This window comes from Octodon degus, unplaced genomic scaffold, assembly GCF_000260255.1.
Source record: "Octodon degus isolate 3935 unplaced genomic scaffold, OctDeg1.0 scaffold00033, whole genome shotgun sequence".
NCBI classification, from domain to species: Eukaryota; Metazoa; Chordata; class Mammalia; order Rodentia; family Octodontidae; genus Octodon; species Octodon degus.
The window spans coordinates 4,488,655-4,515,882 of NW_004524609.1; the positions used below are offsets into that span (position 1 = coordinate 4,488,655).

At 41.1% G+C, this 27,228-nt stretch overlaps 1 protein-coding gene across 1 annotated transcript in view; it reads right to left on the reverse strand.

The window, feature by feature from the left end:
- The window catches only part of Bptf (bromodomain PHD finger transcription factor), a 122,790-nt gene that overhangs the window by 57,321 nt on the left and 38,241 nt on the right, over positions 1–27,228 (reverse strand). Inside the window, exons 8-14 of the mRNA XM_023713906.1 lie at positions 27,073–27,204; positions 15,943–16,072; positions 14,603–14,741; positions 11,347–11,526; positions 6,760–9,046; positions 2,064–2,188; positions 906–1,034 (exon numbers count right to left, since the gene is read on the reverse strand). Of these exons, the coding sequence (XP_023569674.1) occupies positions 906–1,034; positions 2,064–2,188; positions 6,760–9,046; positions 11,347–11,526; positions 14,603–14,741; positions 15,943–16,072; positions 27,073–27,204 (3,122 nt within the window). The remainder of the gene's footprint in view (positions 1–905; positions 1,035–2,063; positions 2,189–6,759; positions 9,047–11,346; positions 11,527–14,602; positions 14,742–15,942; positions 16,073–27,072; positions 27,205–27,228) is intronic.

A 27,228-nucleotide genomic window follows, 5' to 3' on the forward strand; every position in this document is an offset into this window, starting at 1 on the left:
TTTTCTTTTCATACATTTCTTAAGAGATTTTCCTCCAATATTTTTATTGCTCTTATACAATTACTGGTCTTGGTTTACTTAGACGTCTTCTAAGGTACCTTTTAACATGAACACAATGATGCTGATGAATTTTCTAGACCAATATTAATAACTACATGTTAAAGCATTAATCTTGCTTCTTTTCCAATATTTTCCACTTATTAATTTTTCTGATCTACTGTACCACATTTAAACCTAACGATGTTAAAGACTATAACCTTTCTTGCTTCCTTGAAAAGAGGGGGATATCCTTCTATGTGTTTGCTTACCCACTGCTGATCTACTCTGGAGGTGCACACAAATGTTTCCTCAATAACTCATGTCTCTTAGTTTCTTTCTATCCTGACTACTGAAGTATCTCTTTTTTTGGCATGGGGAACCAAACTCAGGGCCTTCCGTTTGCCAGGCAGGTGTTGTGCTGAGCTACGTCTCCAGCCTAATTACTGAAGCATCCTGCAGACACATTAACTCTCGAGCCCACACAGCCCCGCCATTCACACTCTGCACCAGGACCAGGAGCGTAGTGAGCACAGCCATGTCTTCTTGAGTGTGCACTTTAGAGTCCTGACATGCTATTACTTAAATATAATTTTAAAAACATAGTATTTCAGGGCCAGGGAGATGGCTCAGTGGAATAAGCACTTCCCTGGCAAGCACAAGGGCCTGAGTTCAATCCCTGGTTCCGCTAAAAACAAACAAACAAACAAACAAACAAACAAACAAACAAAAACATAGTATTTTATGTTGAGGGGGAAAAAAAGTTCAAAAATGTTGAATAAATAGTTAAGCAATTATTAAATTCCAATCCACAAAACATTTTGGTAACACGTCAATAGCAGAAGAAACAAATTCGTTTTATGACCTACCTTTTGGTGCTTCTGGAACTCCAATGGGGCAAATGATTTTTCTGATACAATATTCAGAACGAATCCCATAAGGACCAACATCTCGCCTCTTAATAATTTCTGTTGTTGTGATTTCTGTTTCTGATGTTTCTATGGTGATATAATTCACACAGTATTAATAACCACTTAAAATACTCAAAGACTAAAAAACTAGTTCATAAATTAATAGCTACAGGATCACTGCTAAACACAGCAACGTTACTGTTTTTTTTTGTACCAGGGATCAAACTCAGGACCATGTGCTTGCCAGGGAGGTGCTGTGCTGCTGAGCTATCTCCCCAGCCCAACACTGTTTCCTATACATGGAATTTATTCTTCTTTTGTCTTTCTGAGATAGGTTTTACCTACGTAGTTCAGGCTGGCCTTGAACTTACTTTGTAGCCCTCACTGGCCTCAAACCCACCTCAGTCCTTCTGCCTCAGCCTCCTGAGTGCTGAGATTACAGGCATGTGCCACCACGCCTGACTTCCACATGGAAAATTTCTAATGTGAACAATGTCCTGTAGGGTACTGCTTAGCTACAGGATTCTAGGAATCTCAGTTTACTTGACTACATTCTACAAAAATAGTAACCAAGTATGTTGGTGCACACCTGTAATCTCAGCACTGGGAAGCTGAAGGATTTTTTTTTTTTTGCTCCCAAGGCCCTCAGGGCAGGTTTGGCTGGCTTGAGTTCTGGGGATTGAAGCCCAGCAACCTGAGCCTCACTGCTTTGTTGAAGTAGGCACTTAAAGAGCTGAGCTACGGGGCAGCCCCCAACACTGGGAAGCTGAGTCAGGTGTTTCGCCAAGAGTTCAAGACCAGCCTGAACTACCTAAGGTCCTGTCTGGAAAAAACTAAACAAAAAGATACTTTACTATTTATTTGTGGAGTTTGTTTTTGGTAGTACAGGGATTAACCTCAGTGGCCTGTACATATATGCAGGTGTTTTATCATCAGCTATATCCCGAGTTCAACAATTTTATCACTTTACGATTCAGACTTGTTCATTTGCTGTGACTCTGTAATCCAGACCTTACCCCTGCCCTGCAGGTACGTGCCCAGTTGAAGCAAAGATGACTAAGTGAATAGTGAAACAGCTTTATTTTTTAAGTTTAAAAAGGAGAAGAACCCGCTTACCTGTGCGTGTGGTCCCGCCCCCCGGAGGAGCCTTGGCGGCCATGTCATCCCAGCGCAGACTGGCCCACAGCAGCCGTAACATCAGGCTCACGCCCGCCAAGGACTTGACGGTCTGCAGTCTGTACCTGAAAGAGCAAGCCACGCAAAGCTGTGGCCCTGTGTGTGCACGGGCAGGTACACACATGCGCATACTCATCCTCATGTTCACTTTCTCTCAGAAACCCAAGGATTGTGCTTTCAATTCACATAACTTCGGCTCTGTGGTATGATTTGGCACTACAGGTGCCTTAAAAAACAATCTTAATTCTTGGCATAACATGCGCCTAACAACTTTAAAAAGATCCATATGAATTCCAAATGCCACATAAATATGTAAAGTGAGCATGTCTCATTTTAAGGTTAGCATGGTAATAATTTATAAAGATTTTATAACTTAATATTCATAAATATTTTAAAAGTTAGGAAGAAGAGCAAATGTAGAAAAATGTGCTACCAAATGTGAGAAAGGAGTTGTAAAAGATAAAACCGAGGGGCTGGGAGATGGCTCAGTAGGATAAGCACCTGACTGGCAAACGCAAGGATCTGAGTCCAATCCCCGGTTCCACCAAAAAAAAAAAAAAAAAAGATAAAACTGTGACTTTTGATCAAGCAGTTAAAAACAAAGTAACAACAAAACCTTAAAAATGTTTACATTTTCTCAAAAAGCAAAATAAAATTAAAACTGTTTCCAAGTGAGAAGAAAAAGTTCATAGCCAAATAGTAGTTCTTCAAAACATCAACTACTGGGTGATACTACTACTGAAATGCAAAAAATATTTTAATGTTAGTGTAGTTTTGAGATCCTACAATGAATAGAAAGTGTGTATAGTGATGTATTTTAATATTCTTTTAAAAATACTAGAAATGCATTTTGAAGTGAATTTATTCAACTGCAGTGAATATCATACCTAACATGGAATTCGCCCTAGACATTTGGAAGCAGCCTCAGGCTGTCCATTCTTTACTGCACTTTGGATAATACTTTGTTGCCATTTTCCCACTATGTAAATGAACTCATTGGCTGACTACAGTATAGTGAAAGCCCATAAAATGAAAATAATTTCCTCTACTAATGCAGTAGATAGTAAATCTTTTTGGCGGAGAGGAGGGGTGCTGCGGATCAAACCCAGGGCCTTGTACATGCAAGAGTGTACCATGGAGCCGCAACTCCAGCTCTGAAGGGAATTTTTTTGGTACTGGGGATTGAACTCAGGACCTTGTAGGCATTTATGCCACTGAGCTATCTTCCCAGCCCTCTGACAGGAAATCTTAAGATAACTTGCACATGCAAGGCAAAACTATCCAAAAGTTCCTGCAACTTCCTAACTTCACAGCTCTGCTTAGGATGCCATGGTTTTCCTCACTGCTTGCAGACTGCCAACCATCTGATCTGGACAGAGCAACCCTTAAATTGCTGACGGATACACTGACTAGCACAGAGATGTCACAAGAGCGGGAAATGTCTGTCACTTTCAGCCCACAACCTGGAGAAATCCCTCTGAACACCGAGGACAAAGAGCTCATGCTGTCTGCCCAGCAGCTTGCTTCCTCTGGTCAGGCATCTATATTTTTAAACCAAGGGAGGAATACACTTCTTGGATTATCAGCCTGCTCATCCATTTATTCACTCAAAAATAGCTGTGTGCCTTCCACAGCTTAGAACTATGAAAGGAGCAAGGGACACAGCAGTGAGCCAGAATCTGGTTGTATTTTCAATTTGCCATAAAGAGAAAGTACAGGGGTGACACATATATTACAGGAGTAATACATCTAATGTGGCTCAGAGAAGGAGACCACACACGAGAAACAGGTGTGAGGGCAGCTGGCCAAAGGGAAGGGCACACGCACATTAAGAAGCAGAGTGTGCAAGAGTGCACACTTCTTCCCCAACAGCACGGTAGGCGTGTTGTGGCTGGCAGGGCGGGCAGGTGTAGGAATGGCGCTGGCATGGGAGAGCAAGGGGGAAGCTGGGAGTGCTGGTCCAGTCTGAAGGCAGAGGGCACTAAGTGCTGCTGCGTTCACATGAAGGCCTCCACCTTCAGGGGGCTGGAAAGGAAAATACTTCTCACAGATCCAATCAGTAGGTGACAAACGCTTCCCCGTGCCTGCCCTCGGCAGTCAGCAAGTCGCTCAGCAAACTCCAAATCCCTGAAGCACAGACTGGCACTAGAGGCAACCCATTCTGGCAGCGTGGTGCATGACAGCTATTAGTTTAAAAGAGTAAAGAGACCGTCAGGGGCCGGGAAAAGGTCATGAGGGAGTGGGCAGCATGGGGCAAATGGGTTCTCCTGTGTCTGGGAGGCATTTTTCCCCATACTGCTTAGCCTTAACATTAAATTAATAAAAATCGTACACACGCCTTTGGCATGCTTAGCTCTTCTCTAAGGAACATTCGATGTCTTAGTATAAAAATGCACTTCACACGCATGTTACTTATAGCAAATTTTTAAAAATTGTATTCTAAACACAAGAATAACATATATCTGTCCATTCCTCCATTAGACAAGAGGGGATTATGTCTGTTTCAACTTCAGCAAACTAAGATGTCACAATATATTTGAAAGCAATTATCTCAAAAAAGAAAAAAAAAAAGAAGGTATTTCCTTTCATTAGAAATGAGAAATTAAACAGATCTGAACTGTGCCACAAAGCATATTCAAGCATCACCAGACGCCTCAAGCCAGGCCATCAGACAGGCCCTGAGAACCGAGTGGGTACGACTGGCAGCTTTCTCCCGAGAGTTCAGAGGAAAGTGCGCCCCGGTGAGCCTGGCGTCGCCTCAGACAGCAAAGAGCAGAAAGGCCGCCTCCTAACTGCCAGTCATTTTAATTAAAATATCTGTACATAGTAACTTTTCCAGTGGGAAAGAAGTTACCTGCAGGACAGTCAAGGATACATTTTGGGACCGCTCTCAATGAAGAAAGCAGAAAAGTGCAGAGCAATCCTACAAATCCATGAACTGTAATGAAGAGTTCCTTGATTCCCTGCAGGATTCTGCAAATCCTTCATTGCAGGCCCTGCAGAGAAATTGTACTTTTCAGCTGTCTCTATTGAATGTGTCATGGAGTGATGAAATTTTACTTCAAATCAAAAGATGAATTATAAAAAACTTCGGTTATACAACTATGATTGGCTGCATTACGAAATTAATTCCTTTATATAGGTACTTACATTCTTTTCTGGTCTTTTCTGATAGTAGCTGATTGTAACATAAAAGACACAACGTGTGACTTAAACTGGAAACATTATTAAAAGACACAGAAATGTAGTCCTAAGAGAAATGAATTTTGCTCAGCCACTTGTTGAAATAATTTCAAGCACCTATCAAAATGTAACTGCTACTAAGATTATCCTGATTCCGAGTATGGTCCCCAAACTCATGTTTGCAACGTTTATGTTCTATTCGGTTCCACTGTAAGGGTAAAGGGGAGGGGAGGGAGAGCAGGAGAAGGATATGAAAAAGGAAAAAAAGCAAAACCAAATACGTGTAATATGATTCTTCAGATAAAAGTGCTAGGCTGGGATTTAGGAAAAGCAGGCACTCTTTCTAACTGCTCCTCTACAGTCAATAGCAATTTACAATGTATTAAAATTTCTAAAATCCAGTCTTAATATAAAGAGACATGATTTTATCACTGTCCAAACTATATACTTATGGTTTTCCCCAAAACTAGAAACTTTAAAATCAGGGCTAAGGGGAAAAATCATACATGAACATATACAAGATGGATAAGGCAAGAGTCTTAAGAATTTACATCAGGTTTTTAAAAAGAGCAGTTAATGGGCAGAATTCTCACTCTAACTCTGTATGTTGATATCTGTGAACAAAGCAACTACATTGAGGACAACAATGTGTAATACTAAAACCATGCTTAGAAAATAAACAACAAAATAAAGTAAAATTAGGGCTATTTTGGGATTTCAAAAAATTCCTAAGGAATCTTAAGAGTCTACCTTTTCTTACATAAGTAACAGAGAACTCCCAAACTGGTATTTACTATGCCAAAAAATTACATTAGGAAGATTACAAGAACTTTATGAAATTTATTTATTTATTTATTTATTTTTGGGTGGAATCGGGGATTGAACTCAGGTCCTTGCACTTGCCAGGGAAGCGCTTATTCCACTGAACCATCTCCCCGGCCCCACTTTGTGAAATTTATAGGTATATTTTCTTATGGCTTAAGTTTTTTGGGTTTTTTTTGGCAGAACTGGGGATTGAACTCAGGTCCTTGAGCTTGCCAGGCAAGTGCTTATTCCACTGAGCCATCTCCCCGGCCCATGGCTTATGCTTTAATGAGTCATTTCACAGAAATAAAATACAAACATTTTAGAAAGTTGGTGATTTTAGAATTCTGCAGTGACCTGGTTCTCAGGGCAAGTAACTTGGGAAGTTAGATTACAAAAACAGCCAGATTTGACATGTTACCTCTGTCTTGGGAAAGTTTACAGCGGATTCCCTTATATTTGAAGTCTGTAAACTTTATTACTAGCTGACCAAGTTAAAGATTTTCTGTATCTTCTAACTGGGCTTTAAAGATATGCTTCCTTGTCTTAATTGCCATTATTTTATTATAAAAATGAGATTTTGAAAAAAATGAGATTAATTCTTTCAGGATTTTCTTGCTCCCCCACATACACTTTTTCAAGTACATACCTCCAAGTGATACCAAAGGTGGGTCTAGGAGAAGGGTAGGGCCAAATATCCAAGGCAGGTTTGGCATTATAATTAAAATAAGGGACTTCTCGGATTCCTCCTTTTCTGGCCAATTTTTTCAAGTCATCATTAGGCAAAACAAATATGCTTTTCTTGCTGCTCTTGGTAACAAACTTTCTATAAGATGGCAGAGCTGTACCTGAACGAGTCTTCTTTGGTCTTGCAAATTTCATCAGTTTTACTTTGTCTCTGGTAGAATACTCTTTGCTCACAGTCATAGATGTGACCAGTGTGCCTCCTGCTGTGGTGAGCGAGTCTGTCACTGTGGTGGTGACCACGGTTTTGCTCTGCTCCTTTACAGAGATGATGTCCATGTTGCTGTCTGGGGAAGGTGTGGACAACTTTGTTACTGTAGTTGTGGTGGTTGTGACCGTGGATTTGGCACAATTTTCTGTGGATGAGACCACAGTTTGCTTATCCCCTTTTGCAACCCTGATCACCGTTTTTGATTCTGTGGCCACCATGGATGTCATGGTGGTGACTTCTGTGATGACTGTTTTTCTTTTAGATTCTCCATTGACGTTTTCACCTTTGTCAGCGGGAAGACCATTTTCATCAACAAAATCACTACTGAGGTTAGACTCTTCTCCAGATGTAACAGGTGAGAAGGTACCTTTCTTAACTTCCGAAGTTCCAATTTCCATCTCTTCTACCTGATTAAATGAATTGCTTTGTGAACAAGACACAGGTATGATACACTGTTTATCATCAGACTCTCTGGTTGATGGTGGAGTCTTCAGGCTGGTTTGGTAATTACCTTCAGCATTGGAAGAACTTCGTAAACATGAGTTTGTTACTGAATTGTTTTTTTCATTAAAATCTTCCATGATGACATCACCATTAATAAATGGCTTAACAGCAGATTCTTTAACAGTCAATGACTTAATATCATTCTCAGGAATTGTTTTATTTATATTATTAACCTTTGGTTCAACATTACCACTTACTACTTTACTTTCAGAGCTTTCTTTCAAGCATTGACTTTTCAAACATACTTTATCTTTTCCATTTATCTGAAATGTAGTTGCTTTCTGTCCTTTCTTTTCAGGCCGATTTTCATTATTCTTCTTGTCCGTGATATTTTTAAGACTTACTGGATCAATACATTTATTAACAGGTCTCTCTGGCTTCTGCTGTTGACTTGCTCTTCTGCCATTTGTTTCAGTTACTTTACCGTGTAACCTGTTATCACAGTTTCTAGTAGACTTATCAGAAACAAGCGCACCTTTCAATGGTCCCAAGCTGCCGACACCTTGTTCTGGAGTCATGAACTGTTCAGAGACAATTTCCTTGCTATTCTGAACAACCATATCTTCTTCACTGCTATCCTGAACAGACATAGTATCGGAACTATTTTCTAAAGTGCTATTATACTCAGCGTCACACCCTAATTTTCCATCAAAGTCCAGTCCTTTTGACAGGGATGAGGTATCTCTGTCCCCAGAACTTTTAGGTATTGATGGAGGCAAAGCACTTTCAGAAGAAACAGTGGTGTTGTTATCTTCCTGGTTGAGTGGTTTTTTATTTTTACAGATCAAACTACCAATATCACCTCCAGTGACTGATTTAGAGTCATCAATGAAAAAATCACTTCCTTTAGTTTTAATCCTACTGAGTTCCTGGCCTTTGCTGATTGGTTCAGAGAGACTGACATCTAGGTCATTTTCAATGGGATTTTGTTTCTGATAGCTTCTCCCTGGACCCTGAATGGAAAAATCATCTAACATATGATCTTTTAGATACACTTTATTTGTAGTAAGACCTGGATCACTAATTCCAAGCATGGAGGACTCGCTCTGGGAACATCCATGAATCAAGTCCTCTGATTTGTCAGTACTTCCACTGGGGTTGTGTTCTTGTCTAGGCAAGTCAGTGTGACACTGTTCCTTCACTTTTGGTAGTACTGGTGACTCAGAGAGACTTTTCAAAGGACTCGGAGAAGACTTTCCTGTGCTCTTAATTCCTCCCTCCAACTTTATTTTTTCATGGCGCTGCTTTTCTTCCAGTGTAAACTGTTTAATTCTCCTCTCAAGAAGTCCATCTAGTTTGGATGATTTTATTTTTTTTTTGTAACTAGTCCGTAGATGAAAACCCTCACTGACATTGACCACATCTATAGGACAACTTTCCCGGTAATTTATGTGTGACTCTGTTTTTACATCATCTATTTCCATTGGTTCTTCCTTGAAGGATTTATCATTGTCAGAATCTAAATGTTCTTTCATTTCTGTAAAATAAGACATTTATATAAATAAAATTTTTATTTAAAAAAAGGAATTCATGACAATTTTATTTGTAAAGTACCTACTTTTCTCCCCCCGCCCCATAATTTTATTGAGAAACAAATAGCAATGAGACAGTTTCAAACCAAATTGGTAGGACAGTTTCAATAATTAACACATTACATACATTCTTCCTAGTGGTTAACTGCTGTATAAGATGCGGACATGATATCCTATTTACAAATACTATTAGAACAAATCCTATACTCATTAAGAGAATGTAACTATATATCTATCCTATCCATTCTGAATACATAGATACAAAATGGATATTCATCTGTATCCCCTTTTTTGGTTTAGTTCCGTTATTTGAATATTATAGGTGTGTTAACTCAGCAAAATATTCTGAAAGAGTCCAGTAGTCCATAATACTATTGGGTCTTCTGCTTCACTGGCAATGTCAGAAATTGTTGACCTGAGTCCCCTATAGCTCAGCATAACAGCATGGCTTTACTTACCTACTTTTCTTATTTCACACTAAAAAGGATTATCAATATACTTCAAAATTTCTTATAGAACTACAATATGTCATGAATACATTTTAAACTTTATGAAAGGCTTAACATATTTATTATCTAAGTTTTGTAGTCTGGTGCATGCCCGCATTTCCAGCACTTGCGATGCTGAGGCAGGATTGCTACAAGTTCAAAGCCAATCCAGGGTGCACAGAACTCAAGGCCAGGCTGGAATAGTGAGACCGTTTGGGGCTGGGGAGGTAGTATTCTCATTCTTAGTATCTTAAAGTGATAGAATGCTATAATGAAAAATTACTTAGTATGTGACAGGCTATTAAATATACCAGTGTCTTTAGGTATAAAATGTCATTAGCTATATGTATTATTTAACTTTCAGCTTCCAAAAAAATGACTTTTAACAATGTACTATTATTTCTTTTTTGGAGGGATGGGTGGGTGGTATACCAGGAAGCAAACTCACGACCTCATGCTTGCCAGGAAGGGGCTATGCCACTGAGCTAAATCTCTGGCAAAAGACAATGTAAAATTCTCAAAATCTTAAACATGAAGTTACTACGTGATCTAATAATTTTATTCCTAGGTCTATTTCTGAAGTAAAAATAAATGTCTATAAAAAACTATGCACAAATATAGCAGAATTAATCACAATAGCTACAAAATAGAAAAAGGCTAAATGTTTGTCAACCAACAACTGGATAAATAAAATGTAGTCTATCAATACAATGGAATATTGGAAATATGAAAGGACAAAGCATAGATAAATGCTATAATATGATTTTTAAAAATTTTTTATTTGTGTGTGTGTGTGTGTGTGTGTCCAGCTCAGCCCACCAGGGGGCGGGGCTGGCTGGCTGGCATGTGGTGCTGGGGATTGAACCGCGGTCCCTGTGCTTTGCTATGCTTGTTCTAAGTAGGTGCTTTAGACCACTGAGCCATCTCTCCAGCCCTAAATGCTATAATATGGATGAAACTTGAAAATATACTAAGAGAAAGAGATTGCCCATAAAGAATAACTTATTGCTTGATTTTACTTAATGAGATGATCAAAATAGGCAAATCCAGAGCTAGGCATCATGGTGCTCGCCTGTACCTCTAGCACTTGGGAAGCTGAAGGACGAGGTCAGTGCCAGTTTGAGGCCAGCCTGGGCTACAAAGTGAGCTCCAGGCCATCCTGAGCTGCATGGTGAGACCCTGACTCAAAACAAAACACCAGGGGCTGGGGTGATGGCTCAGTGGTCTAAAGCACCTACTCAGTGGAATAAGTGCTTCCCTGGCAGGCGCAAGGGCCTGTGTTCAACCCCGGGTTCTGCCAAACAAAACAAAACAAAACAAAACAAAACAAAACAAAACAAAACAAAACAAAACCAAACCAAACCAAACCAAACCAAACCAAACCAAACCAAACCAAACCAAACCAAAGCAAAATAAAAATAAATCCACCCCACAGCAGAACAAAACAAAATGCAAATGAGAAATCCATTGGGATAGAACAGACTGTGGGCTGCAGGGATAGAAAAGTGACTGCTACTGAGTATGAGAAGCTGTTCTGAGATGAGGAAAGTGCGGAGTAAGTTCCGAGAACGGCTGAACTACCCTGTGAGCATAGAAGCCACTGACTACACTGCAGGCGGGTGAGCTACACGGCTCATGAGTTGTTTCACATAAAACGTTCCCCAACAGAGACAACTGGACTGGAGGGGGAGTGGGGGGCAGCGGCGAGAGCACCCGGCCTCACGCCTCACGCCGGGCTGCCAGTGGTGCACCCTTACCCTGGTCCTCCTTCTCAGGCACCTCCGAAGTCCCCATCACACTCTGCTCCACTCCTTTGCCAGCATCTGACCCTTTCACCTCGCCCTTCTCACTGTCAGGCTCAGTTTTTACTGCTTTTGGACTTCGTGGACTTTTTCTTTTATCTGAATCATCCATGTTTTCATCCATATTACTTTTGGCTAAAAAAAAACCAAGTACACAGCAATTACAGAGATAGCCAACGTTAGAAATTTGGTATATCGACTTTAGTGGAAATGCTCAAGAATTTTCCATACATAACATTTTATTATTTTTCACTTAAAAGCTGAAGGTAGCATATATGTCCCCTCATTTTATTTTTATCTTATTTTATATCACATGATCTTGAGACAGGGTCTTGCTATGTATAGTTCAGGCTGGCCTTGAACTCACTATATAGCTTAGGCTGGCCTCCAACTCACGTGATCCTCCTGCACTGCCTCTTACATGCTAGGATTACAGGTGTGCACCACCACACTACACAATATATTTTTATTTATTAGTTCTTAAAAATCTTTTTTATTTATTTGGCAGAGGGTCTCGCTGCAACTCAGACTCGTAGTGATCCTCCTGTCTCAGGCCCCCCAGCACCGGGATTACAGACATGCGCCACCACTCCCAGTTTCAGTGGTGGGCTCAGTGAGGGGCCAGCACGGCATGTGATACCAGAGATCAAACCCAGGCAGGCTCTGCGCTTGCCAAGTAGGTCCTTAGATCACTGACCAACCCCCCACCGGCATTTTTTTTTTCCTTTTTTTGTGTGTGGTACCAACCAGGGATTGACTTGGGACCTTGCACTTGCCAGGCAGGTGATTATGTCACTAAGCTATCTCCCCGACCCTATACTTTCTTTTTTTTTTTTTTGGTCCATGTATATATTTGGCACAGGGTCTCACTACGCAGCTGGGACTCACAATGATCCTCCTGTTTTCAGCCTACTCAGTACTAGGATTACAGGCGTGCAACACCACACACAGACTCAAGTCAGCGGCTCATCCAGTCCCAAGAGCAGGGCCAGTATGACATGTGGGACCGGGGACCAAACCCTGGTCCCTGCACTTGCCAAAGCAGGCGCTTAGTCCACTGAGCTATCTTACCAGCCCTTACACTTTAAGTTGCCCAGTTAGTTTTAGGTGGCAGTGTAGCCCCTTCTATAAGCTATGACAACTTTGATATTTCAAATAGAGAAGCATAAATGGTCTTCCCGTAAACCAAAGGTCTTTTGGGGCTGAAAGTTTAGCTGAGTGGTAGAAACCTGCTTGGTGATGCATGAGGACCAGGGTATCATCTCCAGCAACACCCCCAACCCTAAATTCAAGTTCTTTATAACAAAAAGACTATCTCATGCATATATTTTACTGAAGACTATAACATATTGTGGAACAAAAATGCCAGTTTTAGAGCTATACCAGAGATCAGAGATAGGTACACAAGCAAGGTTAACAGTCCAGCCTTCAGGCACTAAGTCAAGCGTTTTGTGCCCTGCGCTTCTTTCATTTCAGCACAGTTTTGACTCCATCACCAGGTCAGACTACATTAGTGCTGGGAGGACGGTAGTCATTATGATAGGGATAGTAGTTCTGACCTTACTAATTGGTGCCTGCTGCTGCCTTTATTGGGGCTACAGTCAGAGAGCCCTGGAGCACTGGAGTGTGCACAGCTGGTTTCCTTGGCATTATTTGGGAGAAAAGTCTCAAAAATACCAACTTAGTACTTGACTAGATAAAGAAAGCCCAGTACTTGAACAATGAAAGCTTTATGCTAAGGACAGTGGGTGTTAAAATAAATCTGCAAAAAATAATTTGGGTATTGATCATGTGCATTTTTATCACATAGGTCAAATCAGATTATATAAATAAGAAGCTCTCTATAAATATACATGCTACATGGGTAACTGGAACAATAAAATAGTAATAAAAGAAAATTGTAATGGGATGGTAAGATAGCTCAGCAGACTAAGCGCCTCTGTAGGTAAGCGCAGAGACCAGGATTCAATCCCTAGCACAACATGCCATGCCGGCCCCACCCCCAGGCACAGTGACCAAGACCAGGCATGGTGGCACATGCCTGAAATCTGTGCTGGGGAGGCTGAAAATAGGAGGATCACTACGATTCTGAGCTCTGTAATGAGACCCTGTACCAAATACATTAAAAAAAAAAAAAAAAATGAAATTTATAATGCTCTGTTCTAATTTACTATAGTTAATATTTGACATGAATTAAATAACAACTGTATTACTATTTCCAAAATAGAAATTATTGTGTTTAAGATGCTCCAAGACGGAACCTATAAATTCCATAGACCTTTTGAAGTACGTACTTTTCTTTTCCTGTTTCCAGATAAACCGACAACTTTACACAGCACCAATTTCTTAACTCTACCAGCCCATGTTTCCCTAGAACCATGCGCAGAGCTCAGTCTGCTACTAGAGGAGGGTCCTGCTACTCATTGTGCACTCCATTATCCGCTCATGCGGTGTCATCAGCAAGAACACATCACAGCATGAGCTGGCAAAGCACAGCACACAGCATCCCCACGCTGCTGCAAGTCACCTGGATAACGAGGACCACTGGCAGATGGCAAGCGGGCTCAGAAGCGCGGAGACACGCTTCTGCCTGGGTGCTATTGCTTTCCTCCGTGTGAACCTAAATGTGCCACTTACCAACTTCATAAAGTAATCTGCTCCTTTAACAGGTGTCTAAAAATACATTATCACTCCACGGGGCAACTCGGCTCTAGAACGCTGACCTTCTAAATACTACGGCTTGTTAGGAAGTAGTAAAAACTGCACAAACAGCCCCTCATGCGGCAACGCTATACAAGCCCCCATCACCTCGCCTCCAGATCTGTCAGGCACTATAATGTCAATGTTTCCAGATATGGGACTGCTTTTCAAGAAGTTAACTGGTACGGAATTTAAAATTTTGAAAAACAACACTGAAATTAGATGGCTGTGGGATTTGAAATAAAACAACTCTTTTCTGTCATCTTTAACTGAATTGTAGACATCAAAATCTTATGAAGAAAATTAAAGTTTTTATATGCCAGAGTTTGTAACTGGTAAACAATAGTAATTTTGCACATAATATTAAAATGGTAAATAGATTTTATCCAAAATGTGGCCAATATGCTATGACTTATAAGAAAATACAAATCAAAAATGGTTACATAGAAAAAGCAATTATTACTTAAAATAGTATATTAAGTTAAATATAATTGTTAAACTAGCCACTTACTTCCTTCTACTGACTTTCTGTAATTCACATTAGTGTTGCCTGGCAATTTAGGGACAAACCTATAAATATGAGTTTTACTAATCCAACTCCAGCCACCGTATCCTGTTACTCTGTACTCCTCTCCTTTTTGTTTCCAAACCTGGGATAAAGGAAAATACATTTAATAAACAACATGCTTATAAAGTATGTGTGGAATTATACATTTTTCAAACAAGAGTAGTAGGAAGAAAATTATTTCAATTTGGGCAGCGGAGATAGCTCAGTGGTCTAAGCGCCTGCGTAGGCAAGCACAAGGACTGGGGTTCAACCCCTGGTACCACAGGCCATGCTGGCCCCAGGTGCACTGAGCCTGCCTTCAAGACCGGGTGTGGTAGGGCCGGAGGGATCGCTCAGTAGAATAAGCGCTTGCCTGGCAAGTGCAAGTGCCTGAGTTCAATCCCTGGTTCAGAGGGAAAAAAAAAAAAAGACCTGGTGAGGTGGCGCACACCTGTAATCCCAGCACTGGGAAAGCAGAAACAGAATTACTGTAAGCTGCATAGTGAGACCCTGTACCAAATACATAAAAATTGTTTTAAAAGAACATTATTTAAATTCACCAATCAGGGCCGGGGAGATAGCTCAACGGTCTAAAGCGCCTGCTTAGGCAAGCTTAGGCAAGTGTACAGGGACTGAGGTTCGATCCCGGGCACGACATGCCACACTAGCCCCGCCCCCAGGGTGGGCTGAGCTGGCCACACAAAAAAATACATAAATAAAATTAAATTTAAAAAAAAATTCACCAATCATTTTCATTGGCAATCAAAGTATATGAAAGAACTTACTATTTTTTTTTTTTTTTTTTTGAGAAAGGGTCTTAATTTGTAGCCTCAAATTTGAGGCCATCCTGAGGCCTCAGGATGGCCTCAAATTTATGACAACCCTCCTGCCTCAACTACCCAAGTACTTGGATTACAGGTATGTACCACCATGCCCAGCTTAGCTTTACTTTCTAAATATAACAAAATTTTAATTTTATAACAATTTCAAAAAATTGGCCCCAAGCTCTCCTGTATTACTAACACAAATCAAATCTATGTTTGATCATCAGAAAGATGTATTCCACCACAACTACACTAAATGATTATGTCAAAAGTAAAACAAAATTATAAAGTATCATAATTGGAGAAGTCTCAGAAACAGGTAGTACTTTTTAATTTTTAAAAGATTACAGTAGAGCCAGGGACACAGCTCCGCAGCACAGCACCTGCCTGACGAGTACCAGGTCAGGAATTCAATTCAAAGTACCAAAACAAACAAAAAAGCCCAAACCAACCAAACAAAAACATGACGGTAAAAATTACCTGATGTTTAACTGGAAATGTGTATTTTACCCACGTGGCTTGCTGCATTGTTTCTTCTTCTTCCTGTTTTTTCTCTTTTTTTTTTACTTTTTCCTTTTCTTCTCTTTCAATTGATGTCATTCGATGTAATCTATACATGGACAGCAAAACAGAAACTATATTTAACATTGAATAATAAAGATAAAATACTGAAAATCAGACACAAGACCAGAAAGGTTAGCTATAATCCCATCGCCCAGACAACAGCAGATATATACTTCCACAACAAGAACAATCAGAGAGTATAAAACAAAAATGGAAATGCTCTCCTCTCCATGTCTTCCCAAAAGAAACGCTTACATTTCAGCCCTGCAACATTTCATACAAAGGCATTGCTGTGGGTGGTCCGGTACCGCTTCCACAGAGGATCCTGACAGTACACATGGAGCCAGTTTTGAATCCATGAATAACTATTCTAGATCTTTCCATATCAGAATACACAGATCTTATTTCAAAAATCTAAGAAATATGCCACTTAATGGACAGCCTATAATTTACGGACTCAGTATCCTATTAAAGGATGTTTTATTTCCAGAATTTTTTCCTTACCACAAAGCACAACAGATCCAAAGCTTTTATTTTATTTCTGGTTCTTTCTCGTTAGCAGTGGAACCTGGAAGACCTCACAGGGCTCACCGAGACCATTCTGACTTCCTATATCCACAGAAAAAGAACTTCACAAGTCTCCCCCTTGGCGTTAAGAGGAGGGCTCAGGAAAGATGTTTTACAATTACTTCAGTCACAGACCTAAGGCACAGGCCATCCTCTACTACCAGCCAGGAAGACAGATGTCAGATTACCTATAAGTAGCAGGGAATGGAAATCTAGCTTAGACTAGGATTTTTATGAATAGTGGTATTTCCCACAAAAAAGAGACATGAACCACAACACGCAAACAGGAGCCCTTGTCTCTGTCACTAAGAGCAGAAGTAAAAATTCTGCTTTCATCCCACTCAAACCAAACGTATTCGACTTTTAATGGCAAATCTACATGGAATACAGATCATTTGTCAAACTGAGGTGGTGATGCTATGTAGATGTGGGAGGAACTTAATTCTTTTTATCTCTATTTCCTAGCAAAAACTCCTCATTCTTCCTCCCTCTTTCTCCTCTTTTATGGTTCTGTGTACTTCTGTTTATAGAGGACCTCGGTATGCATCCTCCTCCAGGTTAAGTGTTCATACCAACTGATTACAATTTGCATGGCAAACTTCTCTGTGAGGTCCCTGGAGTTGTCTGAAACAGCGCAAAAGGAGGAAGATGGCTTCTCCCTGGGAACTAACAATAGCTCACCTATCAGTCTGACACCAGCGCTCTTGGAGCCAGTGGGGGAAGCGTGCCCCAGAGTGGGGCAGTGCTGCTTGGAAGAGGCGACCTAAGCCCAAGCAGCGGATCTCAGGCTTTGCAGGCCACGATCTCGAAGGACCGGTCAGCACAGGACGGAGACCCTCTGCACATAGCCCGGGGCACTGTGACACTCCGGGACACACAGCCCACCAACACACTCAGTTTGGGCCCTTGCTGCCTGCCCTCCAGGCCTCTCTCTTCTCATCAACAGATACAAAGGCCCACTTCAGTAGGTCTTCCAGGCCAGCGAGGTGGGCTTACAGCTAATCTGTGACAACGGCTGGCCCCGAGTACAACTCTCTTGTTCCCATGGCCACTAAGACAACCCTTATGGGACAGGACTGCCAACATGGGAGGGTGGCAGACTTCCCTCCCGTGTCCCCAGTCACAAGAGCTAGACCCAGCGAGTGGGCCGGGCCTGACCTGCACTCTTAACTCCAGGCACTGCTCAGGATCCTGTGCAGCTTTTCCACTAAGGATAAAACACACAACGCTGTACATCCTTGTGGTAACTTGGGGAGTATCCTCTACGTTCCTCAGGGGCAGTACAACTGAGACTAAGAGTTCTTGCACTTCACACACGGACAGTGCCACACCGTCCTCAGAATTGGGCACTTTGTAATACCATCCACTGCAAAGCCACCCTGAGCCCCCAAATTTCAAGTTATAGTAGTAACAAACTGTTAGGCCAACTGAGGTAAAAACCAAAAGCTATCCCACTGTTCCTTAATTACGAGAGAAATTTTTTACGTTTACTGGCCTTTCATATTTATTTTTCTGCACATTATCTGCTCAAATCCTTTGTCTTGTTTGTACTGGACTATTAGTCTTTTTCATTTATACAAGATCTTTGTCAATTAAGGAAAATTTCCATTTGTGGCACAAAGATTTTTCCTCAGTTTGTCATCTGTCTTTTGAGTTTGATTATAATATTTTTCCACTCAGAATTTTAAATACATGTATCCACTTTTCTCCTCTATGACATCTGGTATTAAATCTGTTTAAAAAGAAAGTATCACAACAAAAATATAAATTAATTCATGCTTTCTTATTGTAGTTTTGTTTTTAGGGTTTGATTCTGTTTTTTTACTCTACTTCAGTCTGAATGTTTTTGCTGAAGTAGGGAACTGAGCACTGGGGATACAGCTCAGCGCAGGGCGCCTGTCTGGCAAGTGTGGGGGCCTGAGCTCAATCCTTGGTATCTAGTAAGTAAATAAATAAGGGATCTAAGAGCTACTTTCTCCAAACATGCCCTTTTTGCTTTCTGATGGGCAAATACTACCACAGCTACATTCTCAGGTGAGCTTAGCTCTATTTCTGGATTCCTTTCACTATTTCACTGTTCCACTTTTACAGCAGGACAAATGATTTTCATCACTATAGCATTAAAATATGCTAATACCTACTGTGAACACCCACTGCCTTGTGTGGCTGTTCTCAGGCATTAACTTTTCTAGATGAGACATCATTATCACTACGGTTAAGTGTCTTCCAGCCCCAGAAGAGCAAATCCTCTTTATGAGGCAGAATAAAGGATATTTTGTAGTTAAGTTTTAAAGATTGCTTTACACAGTTTTGAATATTCAGTTTTAAATTTATTCCCAGGTGCTTAAGGGTTTTGTTGTTGCTATTTTCTTTTTTTTAATGTATTTAGTACAGGGTCTCACTATGCAGCTCAGACTCGTGGTGATGCCTGTTTTCCGCCTCCCCAGCGCTGGGACTTCATGCATGTGCCACCATGCCCAGCCAGTCTCGGTGACCAGCTTAGCACGCCCAGGGGTGGGGCTTGGGCAGCATGTGCTGCGGGGGATTGAACCCCAGCCTCTGCGCTAGCCTTAGCAGGCACTTAGTCCGCTGAGCTATCTTGCTGGCCCTTGTTGTTGCTATTTCTAAGATCTTTTCTTTCACTACAAAATTTTTAAAAAAGATGACACAACGAAGAATTTGAACTTTGTCAGTAAAGCTTATGTGTCCCCTGTGGAGCAATTATTACTCTGACGCTTGTGTCTAGCATTCCCCTGCCTGTGTGGGTAGTTTTATTATCTACGTGTGCTTCTATCCCTAGTAATAAGGTCTGGCTTCTGAAAAGCCAGCAGCAAGCATGAAGTCAGTTGCATTAGGAAAAGAGCAACACTGTCACTATTAAAAGTTTCTAGAAAAACAGAAGGCTGAACTTGGGGTCAGAGTCTGACTACAGCCTTCAGGGACCAAAAGTCTCTTTTGGCAAATTCAGTGGGCGATTACTGGCAAGCTGAGGAAGACAGAGGACTCCTCACCACCAGATGTGAGGCAGATTTCGGGGCAGAACAGGTCTCTTACAAAGACAGAAGTCAAAGTGATGCTCTGGGGCTGGCCAAATAACTCAGCGGATGAAAGCATCTGCAAGTAGGTGCAGGGGCTGGGGGTTCACTCGCTGGGCTTGCCATGCCAGCCCCGCCCCTGGGGCGTGCTGAGACAATAATTGAGACTGGGGGTGGTGGTACATGCCTGTAATCCCAGCTCTTGGGAGGCTGTAAACAGGCAGATCACTAGAGTATATGATCTAGTAGTGAGACCCAGAACACCCTGTTGATCCTTCCCCGCCCCCCCCAAAAAAAAGCCAAAAAAAAAAAAGCAACGAGGTGATGCTCTGGAACTTGAGTATCTGTGCTCTCAGAGGCTTTTGTTGCTGAGAACATTCTCACTCGGGATTTGCGTTTTTGGAGTAAGTCCTAAATACACACACAGAAAGACTCACTTATCTTCCCATCCCCTGTCATGATCAAGCATAAGCAGAATCTGCCTGTGTGGCCTGCGCCCCACTGTCAACGCCTGAGATCTGTGGCCTTTCTTCTCCACCCTTCATCAGAAAGGGCAGGAAGGTGCGTGAGCTTTCTGTGGGCGCAGGAGACCATGGTGGTAGAGGACTAATGACGGCTTGAACTCCCTAGTGCTAGCAAGGAACCGGAAATGCTGGTAGTAGGCCCCTTCTTTACTCCTAGTATTACCTTTGCTTTCCTAAATATCTTCCTTGTTAATCTTACACAACTGTAAGGTACACTAAGGTGTGTTTACTTTCCCATTTCATTATCTCTGCCCACATGTTCAACCTATCCCTTTTGGGGGCTGACTCTCTGTACACCTCATTAACGAATGTGCACTTTTTCTTTTTTCACACAGGCACTGAAGGCTGCCAGTTTCTCACGGCAGCTGTCTAAGTGCTGCGGGGCCCACACACTGTAGTACCTGAAATGCTCTCATGAACAAGTAGATCAAAATGTCTTTTTGGCTTCCAGTTTGACTTTTCTGTGATCAATTTTTACCTAATAGAGTACGTAACCTTCAAGCAGCCCCTGAATTTTCTGAATGTTTAATATAAAGCCTACATCCCTAGACAATATTATCATACTTACATTAACTTCATACAAATAGTATCATGCCACATATATTTTAGAGATGGAATTATTGACTTTATTTTACATTTATGATATCCAATCATGTTGACAATTTTTAAATGTACTCCACTATGAATATCTGGGTTTTTTTTTTCAAATTTCATAATTATAAAATATCATTCATAGTACACAAAATAGTACCATGGCGGTACATGCCTATAATTTCAGCACTTGGGAGGTTAAGGTGAAAGGACTGCCACAAGTTGAAGGTTAAGTTGGGCTACATACCAGCAGTTAGTCTAGCCTGAACTACACAGAGATCCTGTCTCAAAAACCCAAAAAACAGGGCCAGGGAGATAGCTCAGTGGAATAAATGCTTGCCTGGCAAATGCAAGGTCTTGAGTTCAAACCAAACCAAACCAAACCAACCATCTTCTACATGTCTCCTTTGTACAAGGTATATATGTAAGAGTTACTTTATGGTATTAGGTAGAAGAATTTTGTTTATAACTTTTCAATAAAACTATTCTCTCTAGGGATTACACTAATCAGTACACTGTTAATCTTTTATCAAAAGTGTATCAGAGTTCTTCCTATTACTTCACATGTTTTTTTTTTTTCTTTTTTTGGGGTGGGGAGTGGAACTGGGGATTGAACTCAGACCCTTGCACTTGCCAGGCAAGCGTAATCTACTGAGCCATCTCCCCTGCCCATTTAAAAAAAAAAAACAACTAATTTTAATTATTTATTTTTTGGCGGAACTAGGGATTGAACTCAGGCCCTTGCGCTTGCCAGGGAAGTGCTTATTCCACGGAGCCGTCTCCCAGGCCCCATACCTTAAGTTTTTGTCAATCCAATGTACATGCAACCGCCACCCTAACTTAAATGTGTATTTCCCAAAATACCAGGGATGTAAGCCATCTTCACATTTCTTGGTTATTTTCACCTTTTTTGTGAGTGAATTAATTATTATCTTTGGCCTTTTTTTTTTTTTCTTGGTCTTACTGAACTATAATATGTCTTGAATGTATTGTGAACACTATCTTTTTTTTTTTTTTTTTTTTGCAGAACCAGGGATTGAACTCAGGCCCTTGCGCTTGCCAGGGAAGCACTTATTCCACTGAGCCATCTCCCCGGCCCCGTGAACACTATCTTTGTAGTTAAAGTAGAAGACAAAAAATATCTCGGTCAACCACTCCATGTCATAAGGTTTTTAACATTGTACATTGTTATAAGGCTTAAAACCAACAGATAAGCATTCACTGTTTACTGTTCCATATAGGTGATAAAACTACATCATGAAAGGAAGCAGGTAATGAAACGCAGACCTTAAAATGGCAATAATCTCCCAGGAGAGACAAAGTAATGAGCAAAGAGCTGACATGTCATGATGTCCTTATTTTTAAATTGGGTGGTAAACGCACAGGCATTTGTATTACTATCCACTATAGGTTACAGATGTAACATAAAAATCTTACATGTGTATCATTTATTAGACAAGACTTTTCTCTCTAGGCCATAATTTAATTATTGAAAAAGTACAGTTCAAGGGCCAGGGAGATGGCTCAGTAGAACAAGCGCTTCCCTGGCAAGCACAAGGGCCTGAGTCCAATCCCCACTTCCGACAAAAACAAATAAAAATAAATAAATAAAAAGTACTGTTATTGTTCAAAAAAAAGGGGGTGGTAGATGAAGGCAAGAGACAGGAAAAGGAATATTGTGGGACTGTCCTGCTTCAAGGTTGTATATGGTTAGATTTTTGGACTTATGTGTAAACATAAGAAGTATATAATTCTTTATGCCTATTTTTTAAAATATATTCTAATTTTTAAATGTTTTTTCATCATATTCTGAAGGGACTTAAAATTCAACATATCAATACTTGATGAAAAATACCTGTTCCATGTTATGCCTAAAATGTTTGATATTCAGATAGTGAAATTAAGCTTAACAGCCTAGGTTGTATGGTAGTAACAATAAGCTTGTCTTCTGGATGATTAACAACCTGTTTGCAAACCAAAATTAGAGAAAAAGGAGGGCCGCAAGGAAAGCCAACATTTTGGCCCTAGCCTTCTAAGGTCAATTAAGACTCAGGATATAGGAGAACTTGTACTGTAACATCATATAACTCAGTAGTGTCCCAAATTTTCTGATCAAGGAGATTATGGGGCCAAAGAGGAAAGTGATCGATGATGTAGAGTGTGCCTAAGGAGAGTCACATGGAGAGAAAACATTCTCTCAGGCTTTCACAGAGAGCACACTGGCCAAGCAATGGCTGTGACTCATCCACATGGCTGACACTGACAGGTTCTACACTCTGAGGTACAGGATCTCAGGATAAATCCTGAGGGGATTTCACTGACCTTATCAGAGCCAAAAGCTACAACTCTTGTTGCATAGGTCCTGCTTTACCTTGGTCTTAACCATCCAGCAGAAAAGTATAAAAACGAAGTATAAGAAGTAAAGCCATGCTGTTATGTAGAGCTGTAGGGGACTCAGGTCAACAATTTCTGACACTGCCAGTCAAGGGGAAGACCCAATACTACTATGGGCTACTGGACTCTTTTAGAATATTTTGCTGAGTTTACACACCTATAATATTCAAATAACGGAACTTAACAAAAAAAGGGGATACAGATGAATGTCCATTTTGTATCTGTGTATTCAAAGTGGTTAGGATAGATATATAGTTACATTCTCTTAATGAACAGAGGGATTTGTTCTAATGGTGTTTGTAAATAGGATATCATGTCCGCATCTTGTACAGCAGTTAACCACTAGGGAGAATATATGCAATGTGTTAATTATTGAAACTGTCCTAGCAATTTGGTTTGAAACTGTCTCATTGCTATTTGTTTCTCAATAAAATTATGGAAAAAAAAAAAAAAAGTACTGTTACTGTCAGATACAGAGTAGACAGCTCCTGACCTAGTTGGGCTTATTCATGAATAAAAAATGTTAGTTTGCATTCTAGTTTTCCTTAGATCATGTGTTAAAAGTTTATTGCTTCTCTAGTTGACCATACACTGCTACACTGCTACATAACCGGAAGCATTGTTATTAATTCCTAATTTTCTTGAATCACAGTCCTTAATTTTTTAAAAAAGCCAATGTCCTACTTCATCATCATATTTAAAGAGAGATCTTTTCTATACATTACCAGATACCACATTAATATAATTTACAATGTGATTTTATTAATCTAAGGAACATGTTATGACCATTGTAATGACAAAGCAGAAAAGAAAAAAAATCTGGATATTTAAAAACTTGAATTACAGGCTGGCAAGACAGCTCAGTGGACTAATTGCCTGCTTAGGCAATTACAGGGACTGGGGTTCAATCCCCAACCCTAGAGCCAGCCCCACCCACAGGCACACTGAGCCAGCCACTGAGACTGCACGTGGTAGTACATACCTGTAATCCTAGCACTGGAAATAAAAACCTAAATTCCATCACCTGCTACAATGATCAATACTTGAAATCCATGAGTGTTCATAATTCAGTAATTTAAATTTAATAACTCTAAGTTACATTTAATTATGGGAATTTGTTTTGCTATTATTACTTTTTGTGTTTGTTCTTTTGGCAGTCCTGCTATTGAACCGAGGGCCTTCACAAAAGGTTAAATCCTATCCCTTCTATTGTTTATTCTGAGGTTTTGCTAAGTCACTGTACTGCCCAGGCTGGGCTTGATCTTGTGATCCTCCTTCCTCGGTCCCCTTGTGTGTTAGGACTGCAATACCTGGCTAATTATGGGAGTTTCATTCAGCAACACTTAGCTTAGCTCCAGTTTTTGAAGCACCTGTCACCACAGATAAGGGTCCACGTCAGAGTCAGGGTACTCACAGACTAGAAGGATGTCAGGACAGAATGACTTGAGGAGCAAGTCTGGAGGTAAGCGGAAGGAGGAGCAAGAGAAACAGAGGATGCACTGCCTCGCTCTCTGACTCTGGGCATTCCCCTGATAAAGGTACACACCCATTCAGCTCTTCTTTGGCATGGAGCACAGTTCCGTAGCACCTGGCTTAATGCTATTTTCAGCCATAGGATGAACTTATTTTTCTGTTTTTAATGTACTTAGTATAGGGTCCACAGGGTTCCCTACACAGATCAGACTCGTAGTAATCCTCCTGTTTTCAGCCTCCCAAGCGCTGGGAGTACAGTGTGCGACACCACGCTCAGTCTCAGTTGCCATCTCAGCATGCCCTGGGGGTGGGGCCGGCACAACATGTGGCACCTGTACTTGCCTAAGCAGGCCCTTTAGTTTGCTGAGCTACCTGGCTGACCCTTGTTTTTTTTTTTTGGAGGCAGGCACTTACTATGTAGCTGAGGCTGGCCTTGAACTCTCAGTAAACCTCTTGCCTCAGCTTCCCAAGTGCTGGGATTACATGGGCGCATCACCATACCTGGCTAAATTTATTTTTAATAATGTTTTTATTACAAAATAAATCACAGTTGGCCAACTAGCTCAGCGGACTAAAGTACCTGCTTAGGCAGAGCCCAGCGGTCAGGGTTCAATCCCCAGAGGGCCATGCCGGGGCGTCCTGAGACAGTGATTGAGACTGGGCATGGTAGCTCACACCTATAATCCCAGAACTTGGGAGGCTGAAAACAGGTGAATCACTACGAGTCTGACCTGTGTAGTGAGGCCCTGCAGACCCTGTACTAAATCCAAAAATAGAAAACGAGGAGGAAGAGGAGGAGGAAGAAGAGGAGGAGGAGGAGGAGGAGGAGGAGGAAGCAAGCAAGCAGATGTGAGGGCGGGGACTATCTCCGCCATCTAAGCGCCTGCCTGGCAAGCGCAAGGACCCAGGTTTGGCCCCAGCACCACATGCCTTGCCAGCCCTGGAACCTGGGAGCACCGCGCTGGCCACAGAAACTAGGTGTGGTGCTGCACGCATGTAATCCCAGTGCTGGGGAGGCTGAGACAGCAAAATCAGTATGAGTCTGAGCTGCTTAGTGACACCCTGTACAAATGAACGAAGAAGTGAATGAATGAAAGATTAAAAAAATGTGAGAAGGCAAAAGGATTTATCTTTTTTTTTTTTTTTTTTTTGTGGAACCGGGGATTGAACTAATGCCCTTGCACTTGCCAGGGAAGTGCTTATTCCACTGAGCCATCTCCCCAGCCCTAAAAGAATTTATCTTCTAAAAATTACAGGGTTATGCCACCAGAGTAAGCACTACTAAAATGATGGGAGAATGATTCTGTATTTATATTCTTTAATAATATTTCCACTTTGCTCATCATATCTGTAAATTAGTCTTGTCATAATGTTTCCCAAGACTGACCAGATGCTTTTAGAAAATCCTTTAGGGCTTGTCAAGTTACAAAATATATGTTTTTTTTTTTTTTTTTTTTTAAACCATCTGCTCAAGGTATATACTGTTGTGCCAGCACTCAGGAGGCTGACGCAGAAGGTTTACTGCGAGTTCAAGACCAGCCTGGGCTACAAGGTAAGCTCAAGGGCAGCCTGAACTAGTGAGACCCTGTTTCAAAAAGACAAAAAACAAACACAAACAAAACAAAAACAACAGAAACCCCCACAAGTTACACAGTTCTGGGTTTCCTTGGGAGGTGTATCATCTTTGGTCAGGCTCTGAAATCTAAAAAATGATGTTAGACTGTAAGGGAGATCTTTAGCAGAGTATCTGAAACATACCAGAAAATAAAAATCCTGCCAGGATATAGCTCAGCGGCACAAGCACCTGCCTCACAAGCACAAGGTCCTGAGTTTGATTCCCAGTACAAAATAAATAAATAAGGCCTGAGTGCTCTTTCTAGTCTAATAAAATCCCATTTTCCCTTCCTACCTCTTTCTCTCCCTCTTCTTTCTTTTCTTTTTTCCCCCCCTCTTCTTTCTTTGCTTCTTCTCAGTACTGGGGATTGAATTCAGACCCTAGAACTTTACCTCCAAGTTACACAGCCACACTTTATTTTTTTTATTTTTTATTTTTGGCGGAACTGGGAATTAAACTCAGGCCCTTGTGCTTGCCAGGGAAGCGCTTATTCCACTGAGCCATCTCCCCGTCCCCACACTTTATTTTGAAACAGCGTTTCTGCATTTGCCCAGATTGGCCCCAAACCTGTGATCCTCTTGCCTGAACCTCCCTAGTACCTGGGATTACAGGCAAGCACCACTGTTCTCAGCTAAACATACTCTTTTACTCTGAAAACTACTGTTATTTTCATATGCCTGACCTCTTTTAATCTTCTTTACAACTCTGCATCACAAATAAGAACAAGCCACCGAGTGTAGTCGTCTATGGCCTCTTAAACACATTAACTTTAATTATTCATCCATAAGCAGTTTGTAAAAAGAAAAACAGCTCAATGCTGGTCTTGACAGGCTCAGCGTTCACTCACCTGGTGTGTCCTAAGGACTCCCTCCATATCGGGAGCATCACAACTGGTTTAACTGCGCACTCCAAAATAGCTAACGCCAGTGCAAATTCTCTGGGTTTGCTACACATCTGAACGGCCTTGATCCAATTTGCTCTGTATTTCAGGAAAAAAGGAAAT